Below are 12,972 nucleotides of genomic sequence, written 5' to 3' on the forward strand. Positions count from 1 at the left end.
TACATCATGGCCACAATAAAAATTTCCCTTTTGATCCTATATATATATATATATATATATATATATATAGATAGATAGATAGATGTAGATAGATAGATATGCATGCGCATACACACACACACACACAAGATACAAGACTATTTTTATGGCTTAGAAGTTTAAAATTAAAAGAAGTTATTTAAATTACAATCCAAATCCAATATTAGTTCTAGATAAGCTCTTTGATTTAGAGTAAATCATTTAAAATTAAAATTTTAATAATTTTATTTTTCAATATGTATGATGAATTATTTTTAAAATCATTTATTAAAAAATTTTCAATGAAAATAATAAGTAGCTTTTAACCCTGAATTTTTTTTTTTTAATATTAACCCTAAACTTCTAAATCTAATAGTAATTGATTTCATTGTGAATTTCAAACATTATTTTATTATGAAAGTAATCCTTATCATGAAATCTCAATTTGATAGGAAAAGGCATGTAAATAACTTGGAATTCTATTGCAATCAACAACTAAAATTCCAACTACGGAAAGTTTGGAAAACAATCCAGATTCAAGCCAGAGAACACTTTCTTGTATGACAAGGCAACAGGTCAACCCCAACAAAGCCTTGCAATCTACAAGTTGCTCCATTTCTCCCATTCCAATTAACAAATAGATACTATTGCTAGATTTTCACCCTCCTATTGCAACTCAAAAGCACAAGAAGACCAAAGACATATACATGAAAATGTAAATTCATTAATTGAATAAACAATACATTGAAAACCCTAGTTCACATATTCAAGCTGTTGGCAAATTGATTGCTTCAACAGATGTTCCTTTTCTGGCCTGTGCAATTCTGTTGGCATAAAGAGTCACCAGACGCAACTGTGCACCATTTAGATCCTGCAAGTATGGCAGGAATGCCTTCCCGAGCATGACATAAATGTCGACCAGGCAGAAAACAACAGTCTGCTACCAACATGGCCAAATAGATGATTGAAAATAGTGAGCATGGTTGATAAATTAATACCAGTCAAGGAGAAACCTAAACAAGTTGTGATTATGTTTTAATTTGACTGATTATTCAATCAATTGGTAGTTAGGCACTTGGATGAATAGCCAAATGCTGCCTTTCTGCATTCTTTTATTGTCTGAAGCTCGAAATTCTTTTAGCATTCAGATCTCTAATACTTAAATGTCATTTCAGATATGTTACCTAGCATATTCACTGAAAAGTAAAATATAATAAAACTTTTAATATGCAACTCTGACAGATCAGTTCTAAATATCATTGTCCACAAATGGATTGCAGCAAGATGGACTTGAAGAAACTTATGGCTAAGGTGTAACTTAATTGGTGATCAGTGGCTATACCATTCTATGTATGTGAGGGATCTAAGCTCAAATTAAACTCCTAGAGATATCCAAAACAAAGAACATATCTGCAGCACATGTCCCTACACCAAAAAGGGTTTTAAGTATATTTTTCGGCCATCAACAGGTTTCTAAGTTCAAAGTGCACTTCTATAGCTATCTGGAAACACTACACATCCGCACCAAATGTACCAACAAGCAAAAAGTTTTACCTTGCGAACTTCAGCACTCTGATTGCTGAATGCATCAAAAAGAACTGGTAAAAATGAAGGTAGCTGAGCCAGTAGTTCCTCTTGAGAAAGCCGGTGCACAAGCTTGCAAAAGCAGAAAAAATGAGTCTATTACGAGACAATGAAACAAGGTAAACAACTACTTGGGGATTTAATAGAATGGTATGCATCCAACTTAAAATTATTGGCCATAGGTGAAGACACCTTACTTGAATATAAGGTTACAACTAGATGATATTTCTTATTTATTTTGATATTTCATTTTGTCATTCTTATTTGGATGAACTGTTTATAGTTGACAAACACTATCGGTCCCCCCCCCACTCCCAACAAAACAAAAAGAAAAATTCTAGTGTTTTGCACCTTTAGTTTCAATAAACCATTTTTTCATCATTAAACTTCAGCACCTCAAGACATCATAAAGATATAATCAGCTAAGGAATACCTTGGTTAATTTCTTGACGCAGATAATAAGAGTTTTCTCATCTTCGGTGATTAACAGGGCTACAATAACCTGCAACTCAGCAAATGAAACAAAATTATGTCAGAAGAATTCAACATTAGTGCAAAAAAACTCATGAAAGTTGAGTAGACATACACTCAGACAGCTAAAAGGATCATATTCTGATAAAATAATAGATAAGCATTTCTCTGCGTCAATTGAAACCTGAACACAAAATCTGAACGTATTAGATTCAGGGAAGGGGTAAGATTAGGTCTTAGTCTATTAAACTGATGAAAAAAATGGCACCTTGGAAACTGCATCCTTTGCGATATGAAGTAACTTTTCTATTACAATTTCAATAGAATCTTCCATCTCATCTTTCTGGATTCACAAAACATAGATTAAAAACACATTAGAAAATAATAAAAACTAAAAACACATTAGAAAATAATAAAAACATAAGAAAATTTTGGAGAGAATAAAACTATTCAGAACTTCATTTGATGCATAGAAAGTTTTAGTTCCACAAACCTGTTTGTTCACCATGTCAGCCACTAACTGCAAGGTGAATTCCCTAGTTGAAGAATCAGGATCATCCAACACCTCAACAACAACTTTCAGAATCTGATTGAAATGCTGCAAATAAATAATCATCCACCATCATCAGCATATTGCTGCTAAGACTTTATGTCACTCCCTTCAACATGTTACTAATTAAGATTCCATCAAATGAATGGATCATGAATTTCAATTAGATTATACCTTTGTCCATATGGAATAATAGTTACGATCCATGGAAGCCTCTATGAGTTGCTGAAGTGCCTGCTGTCTAACAGTTGCACTGTCTTTATTGTTAGAAATCTAGAAAAAACCAAGAGTAATAAGTAAGGCAATGAGTTTATTCGTTTGTAGACAATAACATAAAAACAAAAACAAAATTACTCTGATAAAATTTGCTTTTCAGAGAAAGGGACAAGTAAAACGGGGGGAGGGTTAATGAAAGGGACCTCTAACATTCATAGTTCACCTGGTGAAGAATTTGAGGAATGATGATACGTGATTTTAGAGAAGAGCAAATCTTTATATTTTTGGACTTCTCACGATTATGATTGACATCAACAAAAGTGTCACTACCAACATTGGAACTGCTTACTCCAGGATAATTAGAGCTTGTCACTGTATTCATGTCAAAACATGATGAAGGCAAGTAATTATCCTTAACATTTTCATAATCAACACCATCAGGGTGGCTCATAGTGGATTCCACATTTTCATCAGAACCAGTAGCAATACATTCTAAAATTTGCGCTGGTTCTTGGATGGAGAACAACTTCTTGCCGCTATCAATATCACCAGAACCTGAAGAATACCTTCCAAAATAATAAACTTTCTTCAATGCACCAGTATATTCATCCTCAGGAGAGAGTCCAATATCGGATGGCTCATGAATGTTTCTAGGACGTGGCCTTTCTCTCTTGTTCTGCAAGAAGTTCATAAGATCCATTTCAATTCGAGGAGTTTGCTGCTTAAGAATTCGCCTTAGAGAATTTTGCTCTTCGACTGACATACACATGATGTAGTGTAAAACACCAGTTGAGTCGTAGTTAGTATGTACAGAAACAATGCAAGAAATGGCTGCTTCTTTTAGTTTTGTGTTTTTATCATAGATCAAAGTTATCAATTTAGCAAGCCACAGCTTTAGAATGCCACTATTAGCGGCACCTTCAGAATTCATGGCATTCTTCTTGAAGGAATCAATAGCATATTCTATAACAGCCAGTTTTGCCTTTGGTGATCTCTGTTCATCTAATGCACGGAGCAAAGCAGGTAAAAGAGAATCTATACCATAGGCTTTGCTCACAACTTCCAAATTCGTTACAGATAGCTGCCGAACTAATTCCTTGGGATCAATTAACCTTGAAAACACATGGTGTAAGATTCGATCCAAATAACTTTCAAAAGGTTTTCTACATGCTGGAATTATATCAGCAAGAGCAGAGAGAGCAGCCTGTGCAACTTTATGGTGGGGATCATCCAAGTGTTGGAAAAACAACTTCATGACTTTCTCAAAATTCTGTGCAACTTCTTGGACACCTTTTTGGTCCTGCTGCAGGAGACTTCTGACATAATTAAAAGCAGCAACCCTAGCAGACCAAATAGAATTTGGACTGAGACCCTCTGTCAGAGCCTCCTGGAGTGATGCTGGACCATCCACATAGTTTGACATTTCACCAAGTAATATCTGATTATCGTTCAGACAGCTTCTACTGTTTCCAGAAACTCGACCAGATATATTCCTTCTTAAAAGTGGCCTTTGGAAGTTAGGAATAATATTACCCTGCGAGTCCCTAAAATTGGCATCCTTAGAATATGTCTCTACATGCTGTCTGTCAATATGCTTATTTACTGATTTCCTGGCAAACCTTTCGTCAGAGTGCTCTTCCATAAAACCACCTCCCAGTTTCTCTAAAGCTTGCTTCACTGAATTTGAAGATGAAAAAGCTAAAAAAAGGTTCAATGGTTAGACTAGAGCAGTGAGAAAATCGCCTTATCAAAATCTCTTGAAGCTTGAATGAGGTCAGAAGAAATGCATATAAAACCGACAACAGAACTCCTACCTTTAACAGTTGATGCAGTTGAGTCAGTGAAAATAGCATTTGCAGTAACAGCTGAAGCAGTGACAGTAGAGAAGAAAGGAAGGCCACGAACTGAAAGAGGGTCAACTCCTGCACTAGGAACCACAAAGAAAATTTGCATCCACATTGAGGAACATATTAGACACAAAGGAAACACTAGCTCCATGAGTGTGATATGGAAAGCTCTCAATGGATTTCTTGAGCTACTTAGCATATACCTAAATCCAAGCTAGCTGACCGCTTCTTTTGAAAATTGTGTTTCTCAGATATATCTAAACCAGCAAGCACGTTTTGAATTGCAGGCGTCCTCTGTTTGTTTGCATGTGGAATGTTCTCAAAAGTTCTTTCAGTACCATTTCCATGTGACTTCACTTCTGAGAAAAATGGACCAGAGGATAGAGGAATGCCTACTGGCACAGCCCTGCTCCGATCCATGGTGGTAACTATAGAAGTTCCAGGTCCAGGTAAATCTGTAAACGTAGGTGCTTGAAAAGCCTTATGGGATTTACGGACATCCCTTCCTCGAATTGAAGGAGAAGGGTGGCGTCTGTGTGTGGCCCCATATTCATCATTTATCATCTGTTTGATAAATAAACTATATAATTTAACCAATCCATCAACCAAAAGTGGGAATTAGATAAAAAAAAGAAAAGAAAAGAAAAGAAGTTTATACCCTTTGGATGACAGGATCAAAGGACAGAAATAGTTCCTGAGAACGTTCTGGCCAAGTTTTCTTGAACATTCTGTAGCAACGTCTAGCATTTGACCGTACCTTTCATTGTCCAAGATTATCGGAGATAAACCACATCATTGAGCATAATTTCTATAGAATATATATATATATATATTTATATAATGCAGAACCAACAATAGATGGTAAATGCTCAGTGTGTAAGGACATGGAATCTAATAACCAAGGAGGAATGACAGCATTACCCCTTCCCCCACAAAAAGAGCAATTAAAAAGAAGCAAGAAGAAGAGTGACAGTTAAAATCAACCTGAAACTCAAAGAACAAGGAAAACAAAGATTAAGAAGTAAAACTTCAAAAGAAAAAAGAAAAAACAAACAAGGAAAAGAAATAATGAAACAAAGTTCCCACCTAGTCCTTGCAGTGCAAATAACTCTTTATAACCTACATAAATAACCAAACTCTTAGCCAAATCCTAAAAGTAAATTTCAATGACATAACCATTTCATGATATATTCTAACTTTCACAAACTTGAGCAATAATCCATTGCAACAGAAATAGCCGCTTTTTTGTAGTTAGTACCTGCATCACCTACCTTTCTATATTCTTACCCACTTTACTGTTTCTTTCAATCTAAAACTCCTTTCAGGTCAAATAAAACTAACTACAGATGGTTATAATTGCCAACAGGAATTGCAGCATGAGACTTGAGACTTCTAGGAACTGTTCTATAAGACAAAGCAGCATGAACCCAAGTTTAAAGAGAATGCATGAACAAATAATGAAGATAAGAGTTCTCATTAAAAAGATGAAAGAAACAAAAATGAACATAGTAGCTACTTTTTCCAGCTGTACTGACATTCTTTGGTTAAATCCAAAATCTATGTCATTCTCTCATCATATCAAAAGATCTATGTTCAACTTTCTGGACATAACGAGAATGAGATATATAATTATAAATACAAATCTAATATATCAGAATCTAGTTTCCTTCTTGACAATAAAAACAACTATGAAAGCAATACCTCACTCATTGCATCTGCTATACAGCATTTTATGAGATCCTCGTAAAGATCAGCTGATCTCTGTATTTCTGGCGCATCAGCCCAATACTCTAGCATCAGAAGTGAGTACTCACAGCATCTGTAATTGAGAATGAGAGTTGTGAGAGGATCCATAGTTATTATGCATAGGTAATTAGGGAAGGAATAAAAAACCTAGCACGGAGTACTGCATTGCGGTCATGTTTTGCATGATTAACTATTTGAGAAAGCACACGGGAAACTTTGCAATTACGCAGCATCTGGACAGTGAAGAAATGCATCAATACAAGCAACCAGGTAAAAAACAGAAAAAAAGTTACAGAGATTTTCATATTGTCTGCACATACTGTTTTGATGCAGGTGTCCGCAGATTCAGCAATTATAAGAACAGTTATCACAACCAGCTTGAAAAGGACCTAAGAAGGGTATCAAATGATAATGTTGGAACTCAGAACTCAGAAGCAACCATATGTTTAAAAGAAAAAAATATGTAAGCATAGTATTGAGGATGTTGTGAGTTGTGACCGGCTAAAGCTACCATATTTACTGGTATTTTTATCAGACAAGAAAACATTCTTACCGGAATGAACATTTCTGCGCAAGCCTCAAAATCTCCCAACAACTCTTGCGACAAGAAACTTAAGAGATGACAGGCCTGAGGGAAACAAGAAGGAGTTTAGAACAACACTTGTTTTGAAGAATAAACAAGTTCTGTAATTTGCTCCAAGATACATGATTCTGTTTTTGTATTTTAGTTATCTTAAATTCCAATCTGCGTATTATGAATTTATTCATTTTAACTTTACTATGTCTATTTCTATGTATTTTATTATTTGATTTGCTAAAAGAATGTCCAATACTTAGTGCTGAAACAAATTAAAAATATGTTAGCATTAAACAGTTATATATTTGGCTGTTTAAAACATAGCATCATTTGTTAGTTAAAACTCATCTTATATCTCAATCTGTGCCTTAAGATTTTATTGATCATTTGTTGTTGTATCTCTTCTATAATCAACATTAACTATAGCCTTCAGTGTTCCGTAGGCTATCTGGATATAGGTAAAGGGTACTCTATGCTTGTGATAGACGGGGCAAGCAGCAGGGAGATATGAAATTAGAAGCTCAGACATTTGCAAAAGCAGGTAAGCATGGCATCCTCCAGGATATTACATCACTTTAACTAATTGAAGAATACCGGTAAAATAAAATTATAAAAGACAAATCTTGGACATGAAGAAATTGCTAATGCATGATGCAAAATATCATTAAATGCAGAGAAGGGTTTTCAGGCCATGGAAGGATTTGACCTTCAATGGCAACCAGCAGAGGAAACCATATCAGTGACAGCACAGTTTCTAATTACTGAGTTATCAGTCTTTGCAGGCAAGTTCAACAAACCTGCTTTACAATGCTAGACCTTCGATCAGATAACTGTCTGCAAAGAGGTGCAACAAGTTGCTTCAAGAGAGCATGAAAGCAAGGATAATCAACAGCACCTAACAGAAAAAAAATAGAGAATTAAATACTTAACATACATTGTAAGCCCCACAGCATCATGACTATAGAATGTTTTTAGCATATGAATGCATTTGCATTTCACATAAATTTCACCATATGAGAAAAACTAGTTTCCACTTTCAAGTTTAAAGACACGCACGCTGTCCAACGCAACTATAGAACATCAATTTCAAAGTTATCATGCAGTCAAGAGCACCCATTTCAAAATTTAGTCTTGGATATTTAGCCTGGTGAAAAATGAACAGGCTGCAAAGTATCATAAGGGATCTTTCATGTACTTCTGGAGCACATGTTTCCAAATAACGCAGCAAGGCATGATAGGACCCATTTAGCCAAACCCCACCTAATGGAGAAAGGCTTAATTAGCTCTTATTTAGTGTTAAATATTTGGCATATCTTTGTTTTCGGTTGGCCATTTTAGTTTAATCTTCAAATGAAAACAATATATTTTTTTTATTATTAAGTAAATTATCTTGATTTGAGCTGGTAAACAAGCTTAGGTTCATAAACAACCTCAGCATCTCAGTCCATAAACAAGCATGAACTAAACTAGTGGAAGTATACGACTCAAGCACTAGCTCAAAGTTAAAAATTCAAGCTTGAGTTAGCATGATCAAGGTCAAACAAGCTTAGCTTGAGTAAACTTAGAGAGAAGAAGAACAAAGTGATAAATAACACAAACCTCCAATGACAAGAGCTTTAACTTGTTGCATGGCAGCTATTCGAAAAGAACAATCATTTTCCCCTGTAAGCATACATGCAATCTTCTCCATTTCTCTTAGTAGCTCCTTTTCAGAGTATAAAGTAACTGGAACTACCGGTTTATCTGTTAAGTCAATCTCTCCTATATAACACATTAAATAAGCATATTAGTGGGTCATGCCACTGTAACCTAACTAATTTGACAGCAAAACAACACAGAAGGTGCTCAAACTAAGGTAAACTTCTAACAAAAGGAATCACAGGATAATCTACAGTTAATGGCAACAATATTAATACTTCATGAATCAAATTTGAAGTGGAATTGTAAACCAAACTACTAATAGTCATAGCACTTTGTTTTATTTATTTATTGGGTTAATTTTACGAGTGCCACCTGAATTAAAGTGAAATATTCAATATGGTACCTAATCTTTAAAAATCTCTAATGTAGTACCTGAAATATGAATCCGTTAACTAATGCAGTACTTGGATGGCTCTTTATCCTCTAGGTGTCATCATTTGGAGCTAACCACGTTAGTTAGTACAACATTAATTAACATATTAATAATTTAGGTACCATATTAGAAATTTTTAAAGTTCAAGCATCACATTGAAAATTTTATTATAGTTTAGGGGCCATTCGTAACATTAACCCTTATTTATCTTTGGTTCCATGCAGTTTGGAAACATTAAATTAAAAATCCTAACAACTTTATTTCTACTGACATAATCACTAAATTTAAAGAAATTTTGGCCAGCTTCCTGATGAAATCATATGAAAACATTATACATCCTAGAAAAAAATACTAGAAAATTCAAACAAGTTGCATCATATTGTGGCATTGCGTATGAGCTGAGGTATGCGAGCTTACCTCCAGAAACAGATACCTCTTTAACAGAACCCTTTGTCTTAGGACTGGTCTCTGCTTGGTTCCCCTTGACCAAGTCAACTCCATCAGGGGAAGTACACCACACAAGTCCATTGGAACTGCAAACCTTTGGCTCTATCTGCTGTAGTCTGCTATTAATATCTCCTAACTGCAGTGAAGGATTGCACTTTATGAGAATGATAATCACAGGAAACTGCCAAGTAGTTAGCAGAACAATTTTCCAACTACTCAACGTTGGTTCCAATCTACAATGTAATTAAAACATGTAAGAAATGAAAATAAACAATGTATAAATTCAATCAAATCCTTTTAAATAAAATATAAAGGTTTTAGTGATCCAGAAGGCCCTAATCACTTCACAAAAAAACCACAAAAATTACTACCATTACCATAATGGTTAGAAAAAACCACGAAATAGCCAAAAGCAATAATGCATAACATTACCACTGATGAGGGAAGATTGTTTTGCTGGAGTTCAGCAAGAAATTGAGGCCCAAACTGCATATACATTTCCTGAAAATAAACAATTAATTAATTAAAGTGACCTGCCTCATTCTTTGCATTATATGATCCTGAAGGACTAGGGAACTCAAATGTATTATCTATCTACATCAAAGAAGAAAACATAGACAGCGCAAAGTAAAAGGAGTTGATTGAAACAAGTGACTTGGAACTTTGGTAGCATAATGCAGAAATGCCTTATTCATCTTACTCACACCCAGAAACAATGAGAAGTGTTCCAACTGGCCAGTCTCATTTTTCTTATTTAAAGAAAAAAATAAATCAAAGCAAAAATAAAAGAGGGAAAGAGAAATTTGTATTAAGCTGATGACTTGATCTGAGGCAGAACAATGGAGCCAGGGGTGATTGGGGACAACTAACCACAACTGTAGTTGAAAAGATAAAATAGGTCTTGGAAAGAATCATAAAACACACACACACACACACATATAGATTTATGTATGGCACATTCATGCATGTAACAACAAACGGAAGAATTATGAGTAGGAGTTTTTTATGCGTAGCTGCAGTTTCAGAGAAAGAAGAAAAAAGACCTGAATGCACCTATATTAAAGAGAAAAAGGTGTTTATTTTGCATTTTCTATAACAAAAACTATTTGGCCAATTAAAAGAGAACTGCCTGAACTCATAATGGCAATTACCTCAACGCACAACGTAGCTGCTTCTCTAATGCTCTGAGTTGAGTCATTCAACATCTGCAATACCTGAAAAAAACAAAAAAAAAAAAAAAACCTTAATGAGTATAAACAGAACAAATTTTCTGAAAAGAACGGCACCTGAAAGTTATTTATTCCTAAGCCACTAGGCCCTATGGACATACAGGAGGAAGAATAGCCTTCATGAACTCCATAGATGCAAACACAGTGATGGCAGAAGTGACAATCTTCAGAAACTCTTCACGAATTCTCAAGCTGTTATGCACCCAGGTGACAGGCCCAAATTTGTCAACAATGATAGTTGGAGAAGAAACCTACAGGATTAATGATTAATTACACGCAATCAGGTCCACCTATTTCATTTACAACTCTCCCAATTTAATAAAGTTTTGTCAAAAGATAAAAAGAAAGGGAGTGGGGGGGGGGGGGGGAGAAGGTATTGGGAGTAAGAGTGGGGGTTCTATAAAAAGTATAAATCAGAGTTCAATCATATAAAAATGGCTGGAGATATTATCGAAAAAAGGTAAAGAGCTCATAAGAATGTAACACAAGCTGCTTAGGCGAAATTCAGCCCTTATCAACACCAAGTTCGTCTGTTAACATCCTACACGTGCAAAGCAACATACTGAACAAATCAACAAATTAATGCACAAAATAGAAAGTAATGGATCAGATCAAATTGAAGAATGTTATCTATAATTATGCCAAAAGCAGATCAAATCAGCCTATAGCAACCAGCAATTCCACGAGCCCCAATGGAAAATCATAAAGTCAAATGAAAATGCAGGTCAACGGGAGACAACTGAATTGACAAAATTAAACACTATAAATTCACTTTCAAAAGATTAACAGCACAACATAAAAGAGTGAATGATAAAGAGGTATAAATGTGACAAACTAAAATTGACCAAATTAAGTCTTCATCAACCAGAGAAAACAAAAAATAATAAAAATCTGTAATTCAAAAGGAAATGAACTTAGAGGAATCACCAGAAAACCCAGAAAACTCCAAGGTATTAAAAAGTTAACTGCATTTTAAATCATTACTTGTAACGGAAAAGAAAAGAAACCAACAAACCTCCATGAAAGTCAACAACAACCCTCTAGCTGCATCACGCAAAGGCTGCTTGTCATCCCCTAAACACTCCACAACAGTATGCAAAACCCCATCAAAATGCAGCTTCAAATGGTCAGCTGAGAGCACGGCAGCAGATGCTAGACACTGTAGAGCTCCCAAAGAGGCCTTTAAGTTAGATGGGTCATTGAGGAGGTCAAGACAAGCTGACACGAGAGATTCGACGTCAGAGGAAGACAAAGGTTTGGTGGAAGACTGGAGAAGAGAATGAAGAAGCTCTGCCCCTGTTGCTCGGTCCTTTGGGTCCTTGGAACGTGCCAGTTCAAGAGGCTTCTCCATTGGGTTCAAGCTGAAAATGAAAGATCTATGAGAAGAACTGACCGTTGGGAGTTTGAGTTTGGAGTTGAGTGAGGAGTGAGGAGTGAGGAGTGAGGAGTGTGGAGTGAGGGTGAGGACAAAGCAATAAATATGGAGTGTACAAATTGGTTGCCCAAGAAGCCAGCCTACTAAAGATGAAGCTTTTTCAGCCTTCTACAACGTGAGAATGAAGAAAAGAACAACGCCCTGTTAGTATTTCTTCCTAGATTTGATTGATTAATGCTCTAACTCAGATTTTTCTACGGCTACAATAAACAAAAAGAGTGTAATTTAATCGTGTCTATATAATTTAAATGATTCATAATATAATGTCTTAAGTTTTTTTTTTTTTTGGCTAAACTAATGTATTAAAAATTTTTAATTTCTTGAACAGGGCAGTTTTATTTTTCTTTCCCAAATGAGGTTTCTTTTACACACTAGCATAAACAAGCCATCTCAACCCCTTTTATATGGTTAGGCAAAACAAAAAAACCCTTTAATTTCTTTTCTGATTTTCATATACATTCTTTCTTTTTTTTTTTTTTAACAGAAATTTGAAGAAATTGGTTTTATTTTATTTGGCAGAAAATGTAAGAAAATTAAAGATATGTTTTTTCATAAAATGTTAAGTAAAATATGAAGAAAATATCTTATCCTTTTGGTGTCTTTCTTCTGATGATTCGTGATGGCTTTAGATTTCATAACGAGATCGTAAATTAATCATTAAATCAAAAATTTAAAAGTCAAAACTTGATTTTCATACATTGAGATCATAAATTAATTATTAAATCAAATGTTCAAAAATTAAATTTGAAAAAAAAATTAATTAAAAATATTAAAAATA

General features: G+C 34.8%; 1 protein-coding gene across 2 annotated transcripts; it reads right to left on the minus strand.

The window, feature by feature from the left end:
• Positions 1 to 722: 722 nt before the first annotated feature.
• Positions 723 to 12,567, minus strand: LOC111279995 (CLIP-associated protein-like). 2 transcript variants are annotated; one of them, XM_022867116.2, is made up of 22 exons: positions 11,775 to 12,567; positions 10,861 to 11,010; positions 10,682 to 10,744; positions 9,963 to 10,031; positions 9,501 to 9,666; positions 8,609 to 8,770; positions 7,807 to 7,904; positions 6,986 to 7,060; positions 6,753 to 6,821; positions 6,580 to 6,665; positions 6,388 to 6,505; positions 5,345 to 5,443; positions 4,890 to 5,250; positions 4,654 to 4,761; positions 3,063 to 4,537; positions 2,798 to 2,896; positions 2,567 to 2,671; positions 2,342 to 2,416; positions 2,189 to 2,257; positions 2,036 to 2,104; positions 1,573 to 1,674; positions 723 to 955 (listed from the first exon to the last, which is right to left on the minus strand). In XM_022867116.2, the coding sequence occupies exons 1-22, from the start codon at positions 12,108 to 12,110 to the stop codon at positions 785 to 787; spliced, it is 4,125 nt and encodes a 1,374-aa protein (XP_022722851.2). In that variant the 5' UTR covers positions 12,111 to 12,567; the 3' UTR covers positions 723 to 784. The 2 variants fall into 2 exon arrangements, with proteins under 2 accessions (XP_022722851.2, XP_022722849.2); XM_022867114.2 differs by having other exon boundaries at positions 6,580 to 6,821; positions 11,775 to 12,427.
• Between the last annotated feature and the right edge of the window lie 405 nt (positions 12,568 to 12,972).

The sequence above is a fragment of the Durio zibethinus genome, chromosome 27 (assembly GCF_047325235.1).
Source record: "Durio zibethinus cultivar Kanyao isolate XHJ-2024 chromosome 27, ASM4732523v1, whole genome shotgun sequence".
In the NCBI taxonomy this organism is placed as follows: domain Eukaryota; kingdom Viridiplantae; phylum Streptophyta; class Magnoliopsida; order Malvales; family Malvaceae; genus Durio; species Durio zibethinus.

Excerpts from the sequence above, each read along its gene's own strand:
- LOC111279995 (XM_022867114.2), bottom strand. The coding sequence starts at position 12,110 with ATGGAGAAGCCTCTTGAACTGGCACGTTCCAAGGACCCAAAGGACCGA. Across the intron at positions 10,032-10,681 it reads CAGCTACGTTGTGCGTTGAG|GAAATGTATATGCAGTTTGG; the intron begins GTAATTGCCATT and ends GTTTATTTTCAG. Across the intron at positions 6,506-6,579 it reads AATGCAGTACTCCGTGCTAG|ATGCTGTGAGTACTCACTTC; the intron begins GTTTTTTATTCC and ends TCTCAATTACAG.